The sequence below is a fragment of the Leiobunum rupestre genome, chromosome 4, assembly GCF_980474605.1.
Source record: "Leiobunum rupestre chromosome 4, qqLeiRupe1.1.hap1, whole genome shotgun sequence".
In the NCBI taxonomy this organism is placed as follows: domain Eukaryota; kingdom Metazoa; phylum Arthropoda; class Arachnida; order Opiliones; family Sclerosomatidae; genus Leiobunum; species Leiobunum rupestre.
In genome coordinates this window covers 53,977,005-53,993,924 of record NC_143387.1, presented here as the reverse complement: position 1 = coordinate 53,993,924, position 16,920 = coordinate 53,977,005, and the positions used below count along the sequence as shown (strand labels likewise).

Genomic DNA, 16,920 nt, shown 5'->3' with positions numbered 1-16,920 from the left:
GTTGTCTGCTTATACTCCTTTCACGCTAGTATAGCGAATTTATCCACTGTTTTGCGGTAGATGACGCCACCGACTATTGATAATTGTTTCGGTTCGTACATACAAAGGTACATATATCCAGAAAGTCATCAAATACAAATTTTGGCTCTAAAGATACTATATTCCTAATTGGGGGATATTTACCGGAAACGGTTTTCTAAGTAACTTCCGCTTCAACGCCAAAAAAAAATTTAAATTGATGAACTTCACATGTACAGCATACACTTTAACTGCAAGAGTTGCGTTATTTTTTAAAAGGTTTTCAGATCTTAATATCTATTTCTTTAAGATATGTATTCTTAATTAAAATTTAGGATCTGTTAATTTCACACACTACTGAATATCCAAAAATCTGAGGCCATTTTTATATTTTATGCATAGACTTCCAAACTTTTTACAAAAATGGATATTTGACAAATTATACAAATAATCTGGTTATAGCATTACATATCTTTAATTTAATGAAAAGGGTTAAAACTTACACAATTAAGTCAATTTTAATTGGCAAAAAGTAACTACAATTTTTATATATGCAAAACAATTTCAAATTTTATAATTTGTCTTGGAAAGTTCATGTGTTAGTATCCATTACGGACTTGCCACTTTCATCCGCACTACTGCCATCTGATAAAACATCCAAACCATCATTGCTTCCAGATAGGGTTTCCTAAAATATAAAATTATCATATAATTGACCAAAATCATGGTCCTTTATCGAACTTACCATAGGTTGTTGTGGTAATCCTGCAACAAAATGCTGCAGTTGTTCTGCTAGCAAGTTAGTTTCATTATTTATCACAGGTTTAATCACCGAAAAAGCAGGTCCTTTTCTTATAAAAGTTGGTTTTGCTTGTTTTGCAACAACGGGTGGGCTTTTAGAAACAGAAGCCTTACTCTTGCAATCATCAATTTTATCGCAAGGAAATTTTGATTTGGAACTGCAGGGTTTCAATGACACGAAATTACCAACTCGTTTGAGAACTTGCTCCTCAATTCCAGCAGATATTTGAAAATGTCCGTGGGGCTCTAAACACAATTCTAAACAATCCGATTCCTTATTATACCGAAAATCCTAAGATTAAGAAAGAAAAAGTTAGAATATAACATTTTTAAACGAGACTACAAAAATTACTTTATCTGGTATAAGATCAAATTGGTAATGTTTGTTGTCAACTAGACCACGTTTTTGAGCGTCTCGGTAAAAAAAACCCTCCCTCGCAAACATAAATGAGTGACTTTGAGAGTATTCCCAGAGAGTTTGACGATAAATGAAAGCAGATAACAGCACTGCTTTTTCTTCTTGTGAAATTGGTTTATTTATAGCTAAAAATGGCATTGAAATATTGCAATTTCTCCACAAAATAAGAAACTGAAAAATGGAACTTACTATTATAAAATGAGGTGAGAAGTTCTTCAGCAGGATCCTTAGCAATTTCAACTAATACCCGATCACCGTGAGCCAGTTTCAATGGTTTAGAATCTAGTTCTTTTTCATTTTCCGGATACAGATCTTTCGGGGGAACACCTGATTTTAAATTTTGTCTGGTACAGGGAATGTCAAACTCTTTCTCAACCCAGTCTTGAAGTTCAGAATATGTTGGTGGTGTCCCTGAGAGGTGAAAAGAACCTTGACGACCATCTGAGGTTACAACCCTAATTAGCTTTCTTTGAGGGGATATCAGAGGTGCTGTTGAAGTTTGAGCTTTTACTTCCAATTTCTTCTCAATTTTGGTGGAGGGACTGGGCTGTAAATTTTAACAAAAAAGTTGAGGAGAGGCCTTTAAATACCAAATGCATAAGATATTAAGTAGGGGTGTGCGAGTCCTCTTTTTAAGGTTTCGAGTCGAGTCTCAAGTCCTGGAGAATTGTACTCACGAGTCTTGAGTCCAATTTCCGAGTTTGAGTCCTTAAGAATTAGTTCGTCTTAATTTTCTGGTCGAGCCCAGTTCGAATCTTAACCGTACGGAACCACTTCTAACTGCTAAGAGTCTCATAGTATTTTAAGTAAACTAAAAGTCTAAAGTTCTTTCTTAAGACTATTGTAAAACACTAAAGCCACATCACCAGCACAAAGGAAAGTCCTCTCTAAACTGCAGAGTGCAGAAATCAAAACTAAAATCGGAAAAGATGCCAACTTGGTGAGTCACGCGATCTCCGTTCCAAAGGGCAAACCAACCATAAAAAATAAAAAGAACTACCATAGTGCGATTACAGGATTTCACCTGGTGGTGAACCGTTCAATGCAACTAAGCATTAAAAAAAAAAGAGAGGAAAAAAACCGAATTCCTTGGAGTACTCGCACAGGCCTAATATTATGTTATTAACTTTTTTGGTTTTGGGCCTCATTGAATCATTGTTCTCAACCATCTCCATAGTTTGCCTTTTCTGTTGCTGCGGAGCAACCAAAGCGACTTTCTTCTGCAAATTGCGTTCGAGTTTACTCGAGCCTAACTCTTCTTTGTGAAGAATCTACCAATAATTAGTAAAAAATTAGTTTTTAATTTTGATAGAGTTAATATGAAAAATGTTCGATACCATAGGTCCACTAGCGACTAATTTCATTGGAGGTGAATCAGAAGGCTCATCTTTGGGCTTGGGTAGGCACTTTTGAGCAATTTCAGGCAATTTTGTCTGTTCCAGAATTTTATCAACCACAGATTTGACTAAGGTCTCAGTCCCAAACTCTCCTTTGGAATCAAAAGAAAAATAAAGCTTCAACAATATCTTCAATAAGATAGGAATAATTAAAATAAACACCCTAATTACCAGGAAAATTTTTCAGCACAAGTTCTAAAGCAATATCGTATGCATTACTATTCAATGTTGGGTCACATTCAAACTCAAACCATGTTACGGTTTCAACTATTTCTTTCCCCTTCCAGGCTAAGGGTACTTTAAACCTAAAAAAATTTCATTTAACTACAACTGTAGAATTTGGGAAGGGTTTACAAGTTTAATACTCTTTTGGAAGGTTATCGTATTCCTTTCCATTCCAGTAATGTTTCCAACCACATCCACAGCGACCTGTTTCGGAGGGTGTTTTTGTTTGATCTTCGTTGTAATAGAGAACGGATCCATCAGGGTTAATCAGTCTTAATTTTGAACCCGTACAAAATGTACATTTTTCCAAACGGGAATGATGAAAATCAGGAATAAGCTCGTCTTTTTGAGGATTGTAAGTGCACACAATTCCTAAAAACATTTCTTTAGAATAATACTATTACACACTAGCAAAAAAACAGTTAAATACCTTGCATAGGAAACGAATACAGTCTATTTGGCATTAAAGTACCGTGATTTTGTGTCGCTGTACGATAAAGCCCACCTCCCCTTTTGAACATACTCGGAACCACTTGCTGTTCGCAAACAGCATTGCATAGTAAACAACGATAGAGACGTTTTTCCGTCACTGCCCTCTGTGTTGCTCTAACCACTAACTGTGGCTGTATACCTACCACACCTAAAAGTATAACAACATTTAGGGTAAATTTAAAGCGGGTTTTTTATAAATCAACATACCAACTCTACGATAGACATAATGATGTACATCAGCTACTAATCGTGGGTGAACTCCATTTTCCTCCATAAAGACTTGATCCATGGCAGCTGCAAGTCGAAGGATATATGAGTCCCCGAGTGTTCGATCTCCACCAATCACGCAACAATCCTTTTCATCAAATTCAATGTATTTATCAACCATGGACTGCGCAGTGCCCCATGCTTTAGGAAAAAGGCTTCGATGCAGTTTTGGTAAGGAAGCTACGTGTACATAAAATTTTGTTAAAATATAGCGGGTTTAACTATTTGAATCTGTGCAATTACCTTTTTTAATCCCAACCAGTGGAATATAATGGTTTCTTCCGGAACTGCTCCAAGCGATACAAAGTGGTTTGTTGATAATACCTTCTTTATCACGACAGTCACTTGGTTCAAAAAGGATTGGTAAAAACAATGCTAATAAAAGGTAGAGATTAATATATAAAAAATCCTAATCTGTCCATATTAGAAATCTTACCAGAGTAATCCCCTAGACTTTGCATGCCAGCAATGTTATCGAGCAAAATTATTGGTCGTTTTAAAATATTGGCCAATCCAAAAATGTGAATATTCCTAAGACCTAATAATTCCCCATCTGGTGGAATAAAATGTGGATCACACTCATCTATAATGGCACTCCAGTCACTATCATCAACAAATTCCTTAAATAGGTCCTAATCAAAGACCACAAAATACTCATTAATTCCTTCATTTATAGACTGCTGCAATCACTAAACCATACGGACCTTATATTTTGGTAGATTCTTTTGAAAATGCATTTTGAGATTGCATCTGAGGGGATGCCAAAATAATTCACGTCCAACTAATGCTCTGGATATAGCGTGAACTAAACAGTGGCCATCGCCATCAGCATGTATAGGCAATAAACGGTTTTCACCATCATTAAACATTTTGATATGTTCAAGAGTGTCAGCCAGATAATTCATACTGCCAGACACGTCAAATCCATAACCAACGATATGCAAATGTTCCGATTCAATTAGGAAACTACGATCATGTAAAACTCCACAGTCAAGAATTTCCCCTTGATTCATGGCACTTAGAGGTTTAGCCTGTCCAGTTTTCTTGTCCATGCCATATTTCGTTAAAAAAGGTGATAAAAGTTTGCAATGGTAGTTGGATAATCCTGAAACTAAGACCATGTCCGCTCCTCTTTTAGGCACATTATTGAAGAGTATGTTACGAAACAAGGAATGTATAATGGCTTCAGGATCTGATATTTCTTCAATGTTCTTAATATGCTTTCTTTCAAAGCGTTGGCCACAGTTACTGCACTCAATACTAGCATCATAATGTAAGAAATATAGCTTCGCATCACAATGAACATCGGGACAAATCCCACTCAGCATTTTATCATCTCTTCCACTAAGTATATCTTTCAATGAAGTCATTGAAAGGTTTCCTCATAAAGGCAAAACAATTCTCTTTACAATCCTCCAGTCCTAAAAAAAAGTGTGAAAATTTTTGACAACTTCAGAACCAACATTAAACACCATCATCGTTATCTAAATGACAGGTTCAGTGACAGCACACAGAAGGAATAAAACGATATCAAAATGAAAATCACTTTGCCTGTGAAAATAATACTACATTTGAGCATGGGATAAGCAATGATTATTACAGTCCATGATTTGAGGGTCTATAAAGCAGGTAAATACGCTTGCTAGACTAGACCAAAACATGTAGAAGTAGTGTCGCGCCTAAGAACTGTTTTGAGATCGGTCAATTTTTCTTAACACTTAGCTCTTAACAAAATTGGTACATTTACAAGTAAAGGAATGTCAACATTATTTGAAGGAATACATACTAATCTGTTGAAATTAATAATTTATTTCCTTTGCACAATATGATGTCAATAATAACGTTAATTATTGAAAGAAAACACAAGTATGGTAAAGGCAGAGAGAATTCTTGCTACAGCTGCTGCTGCAGATAAACGCGTACACTACTATCGCCATCTATGTTTTTTATATATATAAAACTTCATTTTAAGAAATTGGTAAGAGATGTCACCGTAGATCCTAGGAGAATATAACAGGGGAGAAGAAATTCGGGGTTTACTAGCTTCTCTACTCCAAGTTACTAGGATGGCAAGTAAAACGGTCCGACATATGAAAGTATAGCCATCTATTGGAAATATTTGGAACTTGTATTAAATTTTTTGAGATTTCGTCTGCTGCTATTTTTGGTAGTGTTACAACCATAGATAATTTTTTGGCTCTGGTACGATAATAGGTGGTTTTTTTTCGCTTGTCCGGGGACAAAAAGTGTAAACTTTTTACCCTAAGACGTTTTATTCACCTGTTCTCGGGGTAAGATTTACCCTGTCCCGAATTTTGTTCGCTGGTTCCAGACCTCGAAGGTTACACTTTTTACTCCTTCTCGAAAGGAGGTGTAGATGGAGTAATCTAGCTTTGTCGTCTGCTTAAATTTCATTTCACGAAAACATGACGGGAAACTTTTTATAAATAACCTTTAACCTTTAACTACTCCCTTCTTACTCCAACTCGTTTCTTTCGTCAAGACAGAATTGAAGTAATATGACGTCATATGGCTACACTTTTTAACCAGAGAGAGTAAAGCGACTTTACACTCTCTGTTTTAACCATAGAAATCTCATAGGTAACTAGAATGCTGCCGCCTACGGCCGAGCTTGACGCCAGTTCGCCTTAAACCTTCAGCCAATGAGAGGCCGTAGAGTGGTTCCGCCAAGGAGGATAATAATCCTCCTTGGATCCGCTACTATAGCGGGAGATAGGTGACGTCATTCTCTCTGGTGACATTAAATTCTTGGCAGAACTACTCTTTGAGCTCTGATTGGCTGAGATCTGGCTATCGTCTGCCACGGCGTTTGGCCCATTTGCCAGTTACACGGCAGCATTCTAGTTACCTATGAGATTTCTATGGTTACAACTAGAACCATGGTTCTAGGTTGAAGTCGATACCGAGCACCAAGTTCGTCCGAGCGGCAGTTCACCGGTGTCAGCTTCATTCTCTGTATTGAGGTGGTGCCTTGGGTATTAACCTAGCTGATTTATTAGTATCATCATGAATGTATTCATTTTACCCATGAATATGGAACTGCTACAAGGTAGTGCTCTATCCCGGTCCCAAAGAGGTGGAGCTTATAACGAGGTTTATAACGCGCCGACAATGCGTTGAAAAAGTCGTATCCAATAGGAATGTTCAAAAATTACGTTATTGTCTTATAAGTCCCGCCTCCTGGCGGTACGGAGGTGACAGCTAGCAGAAACGCGTAATTTCTGCAGGGAACACTTAACAGAGGGAAAGGCAATGACCCGGCGGAGAGCGTCCGAAAATACCTTCTCGCTCGTTTCTAAACGCGCAGACTTATTTCACCTTTGCGCATGCGCGCGCTTCGAATAAGTTACGTACTTATATTGATAGCGACGGTCACCCCGTAATTCGGACTTCGCGGTACTCAAGGGCATTGTAACTGCTGACAATGCCAGACAAGGGCGTATCCAGGATTTTATTTCAGGGGGGGTTTTGAGGGAAAATTTCAAGGGGGGAGTGCTGACGGAAGTTTCACTGATTTTTATTAGGCACCCCCCCCCCAGTCAATCAGCATTTCGGGGGGGGGGTTGAACCCCCAAAATCCCCCCCTTAAATACGCCCTTGATGCCATACTTAATCCTTCCAAAATTAGCAACTCCGAACGTATTTTACAAAACCTTGAATAAGGAAAGTTATTTTTAGGCCCATGGAAAAATTCTTTAGACACATTATCCCAACGTTTCAGCTTGATAAGTATATCAAATTTTAAATGAACTCAATTTCGCCAAACGCTGTTTTGCACTGTAACTCCGTACAAATTAAGTTAGCTCTCAAACCGCTCTCTCTTAAGCCCCATTTTCATGCTCGCTGGTAGCGCGTAAAAATCGAAAAATTCCGCTTCAGCTATACACTTTTTCACTTTCCGCGTCGATCTGTTTCAAACAGATATTTTAGCTTTATTTTCACGCTTGCGAGTGGCGGATGCGAATTTTGATGATTTTTATCCGCTACCAGCGAGCATGAAAATAGGGCTTTAAGCCTGGTTCACGCGGGCAGTGTGTTCCTGGTTTTCTATATTTTCTAGTTTTACCGCCTTTTCCCGTGGTTCTGGCGCGCAGGAACACGACTGTACACACGGACAAAATTTGCCGGATTTTATCACAGCGAGCGCTGCCGGGGAACGAGGAAACGGATTACCTTTTTTTGAGGGGCGTGGGGCTCGACCAGTCAGCGAGCGTTATGCCGCACGTGGTAGACGCAAAAATTCTTAAGCCTACTTTTAACTTGGCTTTTAAAGACTTTCAAAATCGCTCCTTATATCACGTGACAGCGAAACGCTCGCTGATTAGTCGAACTGAAAGAACTTCAAAAACCGGGTAAAATAAAGTAGAGATATTTCAACATTTTTTTCTCCGTTTTCTCGTTTACCGGCAGCGCTGACGGCGGAAAAATCCGTTAAATTTTGTCCGTGTGTACAGTCGTTTTCCCGTGCGCCAAAACAACGGGAAAAGGTGGTAAAACGAGAAAATCAGGAAAACACTGCCCGTGTGAACCAGCCTTAACTCCAAACACATAAGAACGAGTAGGTAAATATTTAGCCTATCTTATAACGTATTTGGCATACTATTTTGGGGCTGTTCACAAATTACGTAACGCGGTAGGGGGGGGAGAGGGGGTTTGTGCAAGCGTTACTAATTGTTACGTGGGGGGGGGGGGGAGGGTTCACTAAAATGTTACGTAACACATTATTTTTAATATCGTAGAATAAAATTTTCATAACTTTCAGAAACAGTCGTAATTATTAAAAACATGAGCATTTTCATTGGTTTACTCACGTTTAAAAGAATTTCATATGACCTTGATCTACAGTTTCGCCTATTTTCCCCCGCTCGGGATGGACAAAAGTGCGAGAACGATTAGTCTGCGATCTACCACGTGAATTTTAAAGTTTTAAATTTTTTCCTCAGTTTAGATTGATTTTTCATTGTTAAAAATGGACAAAAGCGCTCTATTTACGTCCCTCATATCTGCTTACGGAAAAGCGTTCCCCGATAAGACACCACAATAAAACCCATGGGTGGGTATAAAGTGTTGCATAAAAATACAGTTGTCATTTCAAGTTTAAATTACAAACAATAAAATTTAGTACCTGATCTTATTGTACTTTATTACCAGCATATTAGTTGTTACGTACTATAACAATATAAGGGGGGGTCGATATTTGTTACGTAATTTGAGAAGAGGGGTCTTTCCATTTGTTACTTTTTGTTACGAGGGGGAGGGGGGAGTCTAAAAAGTGGTTTTTCTGCGTTACGTAATTTGTGAACAGCCCCTTCTTGAATGTAAACAGTTATAATGCCGGATTTTACGGCATCCATCGTAAATCCGCCCTCTCCAGCTGCAATGATCGCAAAAACATTCCGTTAGGCCTAGGCCTGCCACGCTAATACAGTTTTGAGCAAGTGGTTTTATTTAAAATTTCTAACACTAACCTGTGAAAAGATATAATTTTGATTGATTAATTACTCTTACTAGATTTAATAACACAGTTTTAAATCACTGCCCAACTTTTAACAAAAAAACCATGTTTCAAAATATCAAAAAAGGCGCGTTCTCGGGTTTCAATAAAACGCGTCTAGCGACGAGCTTGAGACCGCCATTTAATTTTGGAAATTTTCAATTTTGGGAGAGATAGTTTTTAGTTAGACGTGGTGGAGATGGCGTTACTGTCGTATACCAGCCAACGAAAAGCACAGTCTAAAGGTACGGTTCTAATCGGCAAGAGCCGAAATATTATAAAAATCGTTCTAGTTAATTCTTCTATTTCTATGGTTGTACCCCAGGTGAAGGACAGACCACTTTGAAGCATTAAAGGAAGTGTTCGAGCTTTGCCATAGTGTTCGAGGAAAGAGTCCAGCACTGTAGGTCAGGCACCACGCTTCGACCCATCAGTTGATTTAAAACGTTAGGTTGGGATTAGGGGTGGAAGGGGGCCTCCGAAGTGGCACAAACGAGTTAACACCAGCGTTAAGCAGGCCAAAAAGGGCCGACCAGGAATCTGAGACGCATGCAGCATTTAGAGCAATTGACCAGTCAACAGTAGAGAGGTAGGACTGAAAGCTTGAAAAAGTTGGACTTTAGGACAAACGTACGTGGACTAGAACCTATCAGTTGCACATTAAATTTAACAGTACCATGGTTACTCTTGCCCAGAGCCGCATGCAGTTCAGGATCAGAGGTAAAACTTTGATGAGAGGAAAAGACTAAATCCAGTACATTGTCCTTACAAAACGAACCCCCATTTCTGGTAGGAAAAGTAATTAATTGAAAAAGTGAGTTATCTAAAACACATCTGAGAAAAACCTTTGTGTAGCTACGCGCTAAAGGAGCTGGTTCATAAGACTCCCAAAGTAAATGGGGGTAGTTAAAGTATCCCACCATATGTAACTGAAAGCGATGTTGTACAAAATAGTCATTAACGGCAGATATAAAGGTAGTTAACAGGTCATGATTTCGATGGGCGGGATTATTTGATCTCTAAATAAGTAAAATAACAGCAAGTGTTGTAACAGTAGAAGGAGAACTACGGTGGTTAAGAGAGACAATAAGAATATCCAGTCACTGAGCGCTAGGAGTAATTACAGATTAATATCTGCAAAATGAACACGCGTGGATTGGGTAGTACTAAGTACTACCAGGAAACTATATAGTTATACACTTGGAATGTCTAAGCAGAAGATTTTTACGACCGTGATGAAGCTCATAGAAACGGGCGTGTCTTAAAGCGGGAAAACTCACGAGAAAACTCTCGCGCCTCGCTACCCTAAATCAATGAAAACTCGTCATTAAGCCTAGTCATGGTTATTATATAATTAGCTTACCCGATTATCTCTTTTATAACCATACAAATACCTGAAATTAGGTATCACTACACTTCTTTCGCGAAGAACATTATAATTACTTCAAAATATTAAGTACGATAACAAATTGAGGTTTTTAAATAAATTGTTTTATAAGCCTATTTTGCGCGGGAAGATCGCCTATTTGTTACCATGACGATGCATTCTTTTCGCGTCAAACCTCGAGCCAATGAATTTGAAATGTCGTGTTACGTCCTACACTTGACGTAGTTAACCCCCGCCTTTTTCTCGACGCGCTTTCGTATCACCGTCCCAATTAGTACAGTCGAGATACTGAAAAAAGAGGGTGTACCTGGAACAAATTGCAAGATAATTTTATTTTAATGTTTCTAGCTGAAAAAAATGCGCTGATTTAAAAAAAAATGTTTACCGGTCTATCTCGCTTCCTCCCCCCCCCCTTTTTACCCCCCTTTTCAGAGTGAAATTGACAATCTAATTAAATACTTTTGTTCTAAATATTGAATTTTAATTTTCTAAACATCATATTATTGGTGAGATTCTTTTCTACAAAAAATATTTTGATTGATTTTTTCCTTAGAGCAGCGGGGTTTTCGATATTTAAGTTTAAAAACTTAAAAAACAAGTTGGCAAGCCAAAATATACCTCTCCTCGGAAGAATGGTCCCTAGCGGTATTAATTTCTCGACACGACCCCCAAAGATATCTCCGCAATTCAGAGTTATTTACGAAAAACGTATTCTCGGTTCAAACCCTGCCCGGTATAAAATTTTAATTTTAATTTAAATAATTGAGACGAAACAATCGAGTTTAATTTATTCAGAATATTATAAATTAAGTAGTTACAACAGCGAGTTAGACTTACTAAAACAATGCACAATTGAATTTAACCCTTTTTACAGTACATGTTTATCAGTTGAATATAGTACTAAGCAAATTTTAAAGAAATAAATATCTACAGATGGTATTTGTATTTTTCTCGCTTACGAAATACTTGCCGTATCTTTAACGCTCATTTTATTTCAACGCTCGTAGACTTCCAGTTGACGTTGTGACACATACCGCATGAAAAAGACCAATGCCGTCCAATTTCCAATATAATATAAAGACTCGCACACCCAGGAAATCATTGACTGCGTTAGAAATCGTAGATATCCAAATATCCACACCAAATATATTTACAAGAAGCAAAAACCTTACCATCAACAAAGCACAGAGAGCCACTTGACTAACCACCAGCTCTTAAAGCAATTAACGTTAAATTATCGTCTTTGAATTAACACAACTATATATAGGTCGTTAAAAATACCCGTAAATAAATAACAAAAAACTAACAAAGTCTACCCTTTAACCCTCTTATCTCGGCTGACTGCGCTAAAACAAGATTTAACCTTTAAAAAAACCAGATTAGGCCTTCATAAATTCATTAATAAAACAAGTTGGCAAGCCAAAATATACCTCTCCTCGGAAGAATTGTCCCTAGTGGTATTAATTTCTCGAGATAACCCTTAAAGATATATCTCCGCAATTTAGAGTTATTTGTTAAAAATATTAACCCATTTCTATCCCGCCCGGTATAAAATTTTAATTATAATTAAAATAATTGAGACGAAACGACCAATTTTAATTTTTTCAGAATATCATAAGTTAAGTAGTTACAACAGTAAGTTAGACGTACTATAACAATGCACAATTGAATTAAACCCTTTTACAGAACAAGTTTATCAGTTAAATATAATACGAAGCAAATTTTAATGAAATATCTACAGAGGCTTTTTGGAATTACTCGCTTACGAAATACTTGCCGCATCTTTAACGCTCATTTTATTTCAACACTCGCCCTTGATGAAGATACCGTAGATATCTGGTAGTGGACGACTCGTTCACTTCCTGTTGACGTTGTGACGCATACCACATGAAAAAGACCAATGCCGTCCAATTTCCAATATCATATAATGACTCGCACACCCAAGAAATCATTGACTGCGTTAGAAATCGTAGATATCCAAATATCCACACCAAATGTATTTACAAGAAGCAAAAACCTTACCATCAACAAAGCACAGAGAGCCACTTGACTAACCGCCAGCTTTTAAAGCAATTAACGTTAAATTATCTCCTTTGAATTAACAGAACTATATATAGGTCGTTAAGAAAGTGGACCACCCACAGGGTCTACCCTTTAACCCACTAATCTCGGCTGACTGCGCTAAAACAAGATTTAACCTTTAAAAAATACCAGATTAGGCCTTCATAAATTCATTAATAAAAAAAGACTTTATTACCTATTATGCTTACGATGCCTGTCTTAATTTCAGTGAATCTAAGCAGCTATCGGTGGTTCTGTGGTACAACAAATTCAACACTCACAACCTACGCACAAACATTACAAAAACGTAATACACCAAACCGTCACGACGGTGAGCGAAAAAACACCATCCAAACCAAACCGCAAATGCATCCGTTAACGCTCACCGTCACACGGTGGTTTTGCCAACCCTTTGAGAAACTGCGTACGCAGTGATTACACTTTGCACCGAAAATGCGAACGCGTTCGCAGTCCTGACAGACAGACACACCCACAGACCCACCCACAGACCCACCCACAGACAGACACGGTTGTTGTATAACCCCTCCTAGGGGACTTTGTCCCCTCGGAGAGGTAAAAAGACTTTATTACCTATTATGCTTACGATGCGTGTCTTAATTTCAGCGAACCTAAGCAGCTATCGGTGGTTCTGTGGTAGAGCGCTCGACTGCCAAGCCGAATGGTCTGGGTACGAAACCTGGGTGGCGCATTTGTTTGTAATCAATAGAGAAACGCTAAATTAGAATTTCTTCGATGCAATAATTTCAATTTCAATTCTATTTCAATTAAACCAAAATTTCGTACTCTATTAAATACGCTTCCGATAAAGCTGAAGGTCTAATTTTCAATAAGGGGTAACAAGTGTCGGTGGCTCTGTGGTAGAACGTCCGCCTGTCAAGTAGGAGGTCTCGGGTTCAAATCCCGCCCGATGCGATCGCAAATTGATACTAAGACGAATACCGTGTACAACTGGTGGAAACCCTGCCATTGGACGTTGAGAGGTAGCATTACACTCAGCACTCAGTCCGTCCCAAAGTCAATAAGAAGAAGTTGGAGTGAAAACGCCCATATAAACACAACAGACTTAACATGCACAACCATCAGAACACAAATTCAACACTCACAACCTACGTATAAAAACTACATAACGTAAAACACCAAACCGTCACGACGGTGAGCGAAAAAACACCGTCCAAACCAAAACGCAAATGAATCCGCTAACGCTCACCGTCACACGGTGGTTTTGCCAACCCTTCGAGAAACTGCGAACGCAGAGATCTCGAGAAAATGCGTACGCAGTGATTACACTTTGCACCGAAAATGCGACCCACAGACCCACAGACCCACAGACAGACACGGTGGTTGTATAACCCCTCCTAGGTAAAAATGAATTTAAGACTATTAGTTTTAATTGTACATACAATCCTTTATTTGAAGTAATAAGCAAAAACTAATAATTATATTTCACAGCAACCTTTACAAAAATGGCATGCAATAGTACTTAGGCTTCTAACGGTGATCTGGTATCTGTTGCTTTCCAAGATTAACTGGATTATTTTTAATCCGTTACCTTTAGCGGATAACATATTTTGTTACTCTAACGGCAGTACGCGGAAACTCTTGGCGCTTGTCTGACAAACCTAAATGATTTTCACGGGTTGATCTGCTTTTTAAATTGCATCTTTAATCCGCGATAACTGCGGATATACTATTTTAGTGTATCTTTACATTGGCTTGGTGGAACTAGGCCAACTCTTTGTTGCCATACAAAAATTTTAAAGGATATAAAACATTTAACTAGATGTCTAAAGGTAGACAACATGAAGACTAATATCTACGCGTTTATCTGAGAAAAAACTTCTTACCATATCTGTGGTCTCGTCGGTTACCGAAACCAAATAAAAATACCCGATAGTTGCCGGTCAGATAAAAACGGGTACAAGTAGCCAGAGAAATTAGGTTGTTTATCGCAAAAATATCTAATATGAGATATAGTAATCAGTTTGCCTTATTCAGATAATCGTAAGAAGCCCTTGTTGTGGAATGTTCTTAATTTGCTAAACTGGTTCTTGGTACTAAATTTGATATTTCATATTATGTTGTTTTTACACCTTAATAATTTGAACTTTTGTTACTCAATTAGGCCTTTTTGTTAGATAAGCGATTGAAATCCTGTTTTTTTGTAGATGAAATCGAGGTTAGCTTAAACTAAATATTATTCGGCAGATCAGTACGTTTTAAGATTCGATAGAAGATCTTACGCCGCTCGAACTAAGTTATAGTTATGTTTTTGGAATTTTAACTCATGTTTTAAATAAAGTTCTTATGTTTATTCTCGGCTTGTTCATGTCTCTACTATAGTAAAATATTCTTCACTACTTATTTCGAAATATTTCATGGTGCCGAAACCCGGGAGTGGAGGACAGGACAGGTACCTATCATGATAAATCGGCTTTAGACGAGTGAATCTGGCATATGCACAGGCGGAATAGCGAATCGACGTGCTCAATCATGACCGCTATCGAGAGGTTGGTTTCCAAACGTGAACGTATACGAAGGAAGGCAAAGTCTTTTATGAACCAGGTGGACGAAGAATTGGCATCTGACAACGAGGTGGTCGATGTTCAAAAGTGGGTAGAGATCATTGAGCAACTAAAAGCGAAGCAGTCTTCGTTGTCCCAGCTGAATGCCGAGATTGAGACGCAACTCACAGACCAAGAAAGTTACCAGGCGGAAATCGACGAGAACGAACAATGGACTGAAGACATAATCGGGTATATTTCCAAATTGACTTCGTTTCTGAAGAATGAAAATCGAACGGCTCCAGCCAACAGAGCGTCAGCAGCTTCGCAGAACACAACAACGGACACTCGGGTCAATGTAAAGTTACCAAGGTTAACAATCGACAAGTATCATGGAGACCCGAGCGGTTGGCAGGACTTTTGGGCACAGTTTAGAATAGCCATTCACGATAACGAAAAAGTGGAAAATTCCGATAAATTCGCCTACTTTAAGTCGTACTTGACGGGGAATGCTCTGAGCTCCATATCCGGTCTGGCGCTTAACGGAGAGAATTACCTCAAGGCGGTCACTATCTTGACCGATCGATTTGGAAGGAAAGATCTAGTCATCAATGCGCACATGACGAAGTTGCTGAACCTTCCGACCGTCAAGAGAGGAAACGACCTAATTTCGTTGCGTCAGCTATATGATACGTGCGAAATACAGATTCGGAGCTTGGAATCTTTCGGTGTCAAATCAAGTACTTTTGGAGCTCTTTTATGTCCAGTTCTTATGCAACGGCTGCCAGAAGAACTATCGCTAGAGTTCAGTAGAAAATGTGAAACGGATTCGGAGTGGAGTGTTGATCGGTTGCTTATATTTGTCCGAAAAGAACTGGAGAGCCGGGAAAGGGCAGCAGCCCTGTCAAAACCCCGAGAGGTAGACAAATTGACGACGGATAGTGTTCGAAAACCAGGACAGAAACCATCAGACGAGTTCCAATGGAAGTCTCAAAAGGGAATACTACCGTCAACCGCGACTTTAACCAGCAGCTATAGTACGAGGGTTGAAGAGACTCGATGCATTTTTTTGCAAAAGGGACGATCATCGTTATGGCGATTGTAAAGACTTAGACTTTGTTAAAAGGAAAGAGGTTTTGAAGAAGCTTGGTCGTTGTTACGCCTGTACCAGAGAGGGACACATGGCTAGGGAATGTCGAAGTAAGTGTCACCTGAAATGTAAAACCTGTTCAAGAAGGCACGAAGAAAGTCGTTTGCGAAAAAAAATATCCACATAAAAGCGACACTGGCACCAGCGTTCAAGCTACCACGGTTGGAACAGGGCGAGGGCAAGGAAACCAGATGATCTGTCACACCATATATCTTCAGACGGCGAATGTCTTAGCTATGTCGGATCAGCACTTGTCGTAAGTGACACGATGTCTGCTGGATATGGGGTCCCAGCGAACATTTATACGGGAGGATCTCTCAAGATCTCTGAATCTACCGATCCTTGGCGTCGAGAAATTTACTCTGCATTCCTTTGAGGGCGAAGCACCCAAGCAAGCCGAGAGAAGCCGAGAGAAGACGAGTGAGGCTTACGATACGGAATGTTCACGGTCCGGAGGAAATAACGACTCAGGCATTGGAAACCCCAATGACAATCACCTCAGCTTCGATACAAATTCCTAGTGAAGATATACGTAAACAGATGGAGGCGAAGGGAAAGCAGTTGGCAGATGGGGTCATTTCTGGAGCAAAGCCAGGCGAGGGGCTGTCTATTTTGATTGGTTCCGATTATTACTGGAAGATTGTCAGATTTAACATTGAACGATTAT

General features: G+C 38.9%; 1 protein-coding gene across 1 annotated transcript; it reads right to left on the bottom strand.

Annotated features, from left to right (window-relative positions):
* Positions 1-415: 415 nt before the first annotated feature.
* LOC149948297 (deubiquitinating protein VCPIP1-like) lies at positions 416-5,039 on the bottom strand. Its single transcript, XM_090173286.1, has 13 exons — positions 4,323-5,039; positions 4,055-4,250; positions 3,862-3,993; positions 3,559-3,798; positions 3,290-3,499; positions 3,000-3,231; positions 2,806-2,939; positions 2,575-2,726; positions 2,365-2,508; positions 1,427-1,784; positions 1,172-1,362; positions 764-1,111; positions 416-706 (listed from the first exon to the last, which is right to left on the bottom strand). The coding sequence occupies exons 1-13, from the start codon at positions 4,986-4,988 to the stop codon at positions 611-613; spliced, it is 3,099 nt and encodes a 1,032-aa protein (XP_090029412.1). The 5' UTR covers positions 4,989-5,039; the 3' UTR covers positions 416-610.
* Between the last annotated feature and the right edge of the window lie 11,881 nt (positions 5,040-16,920).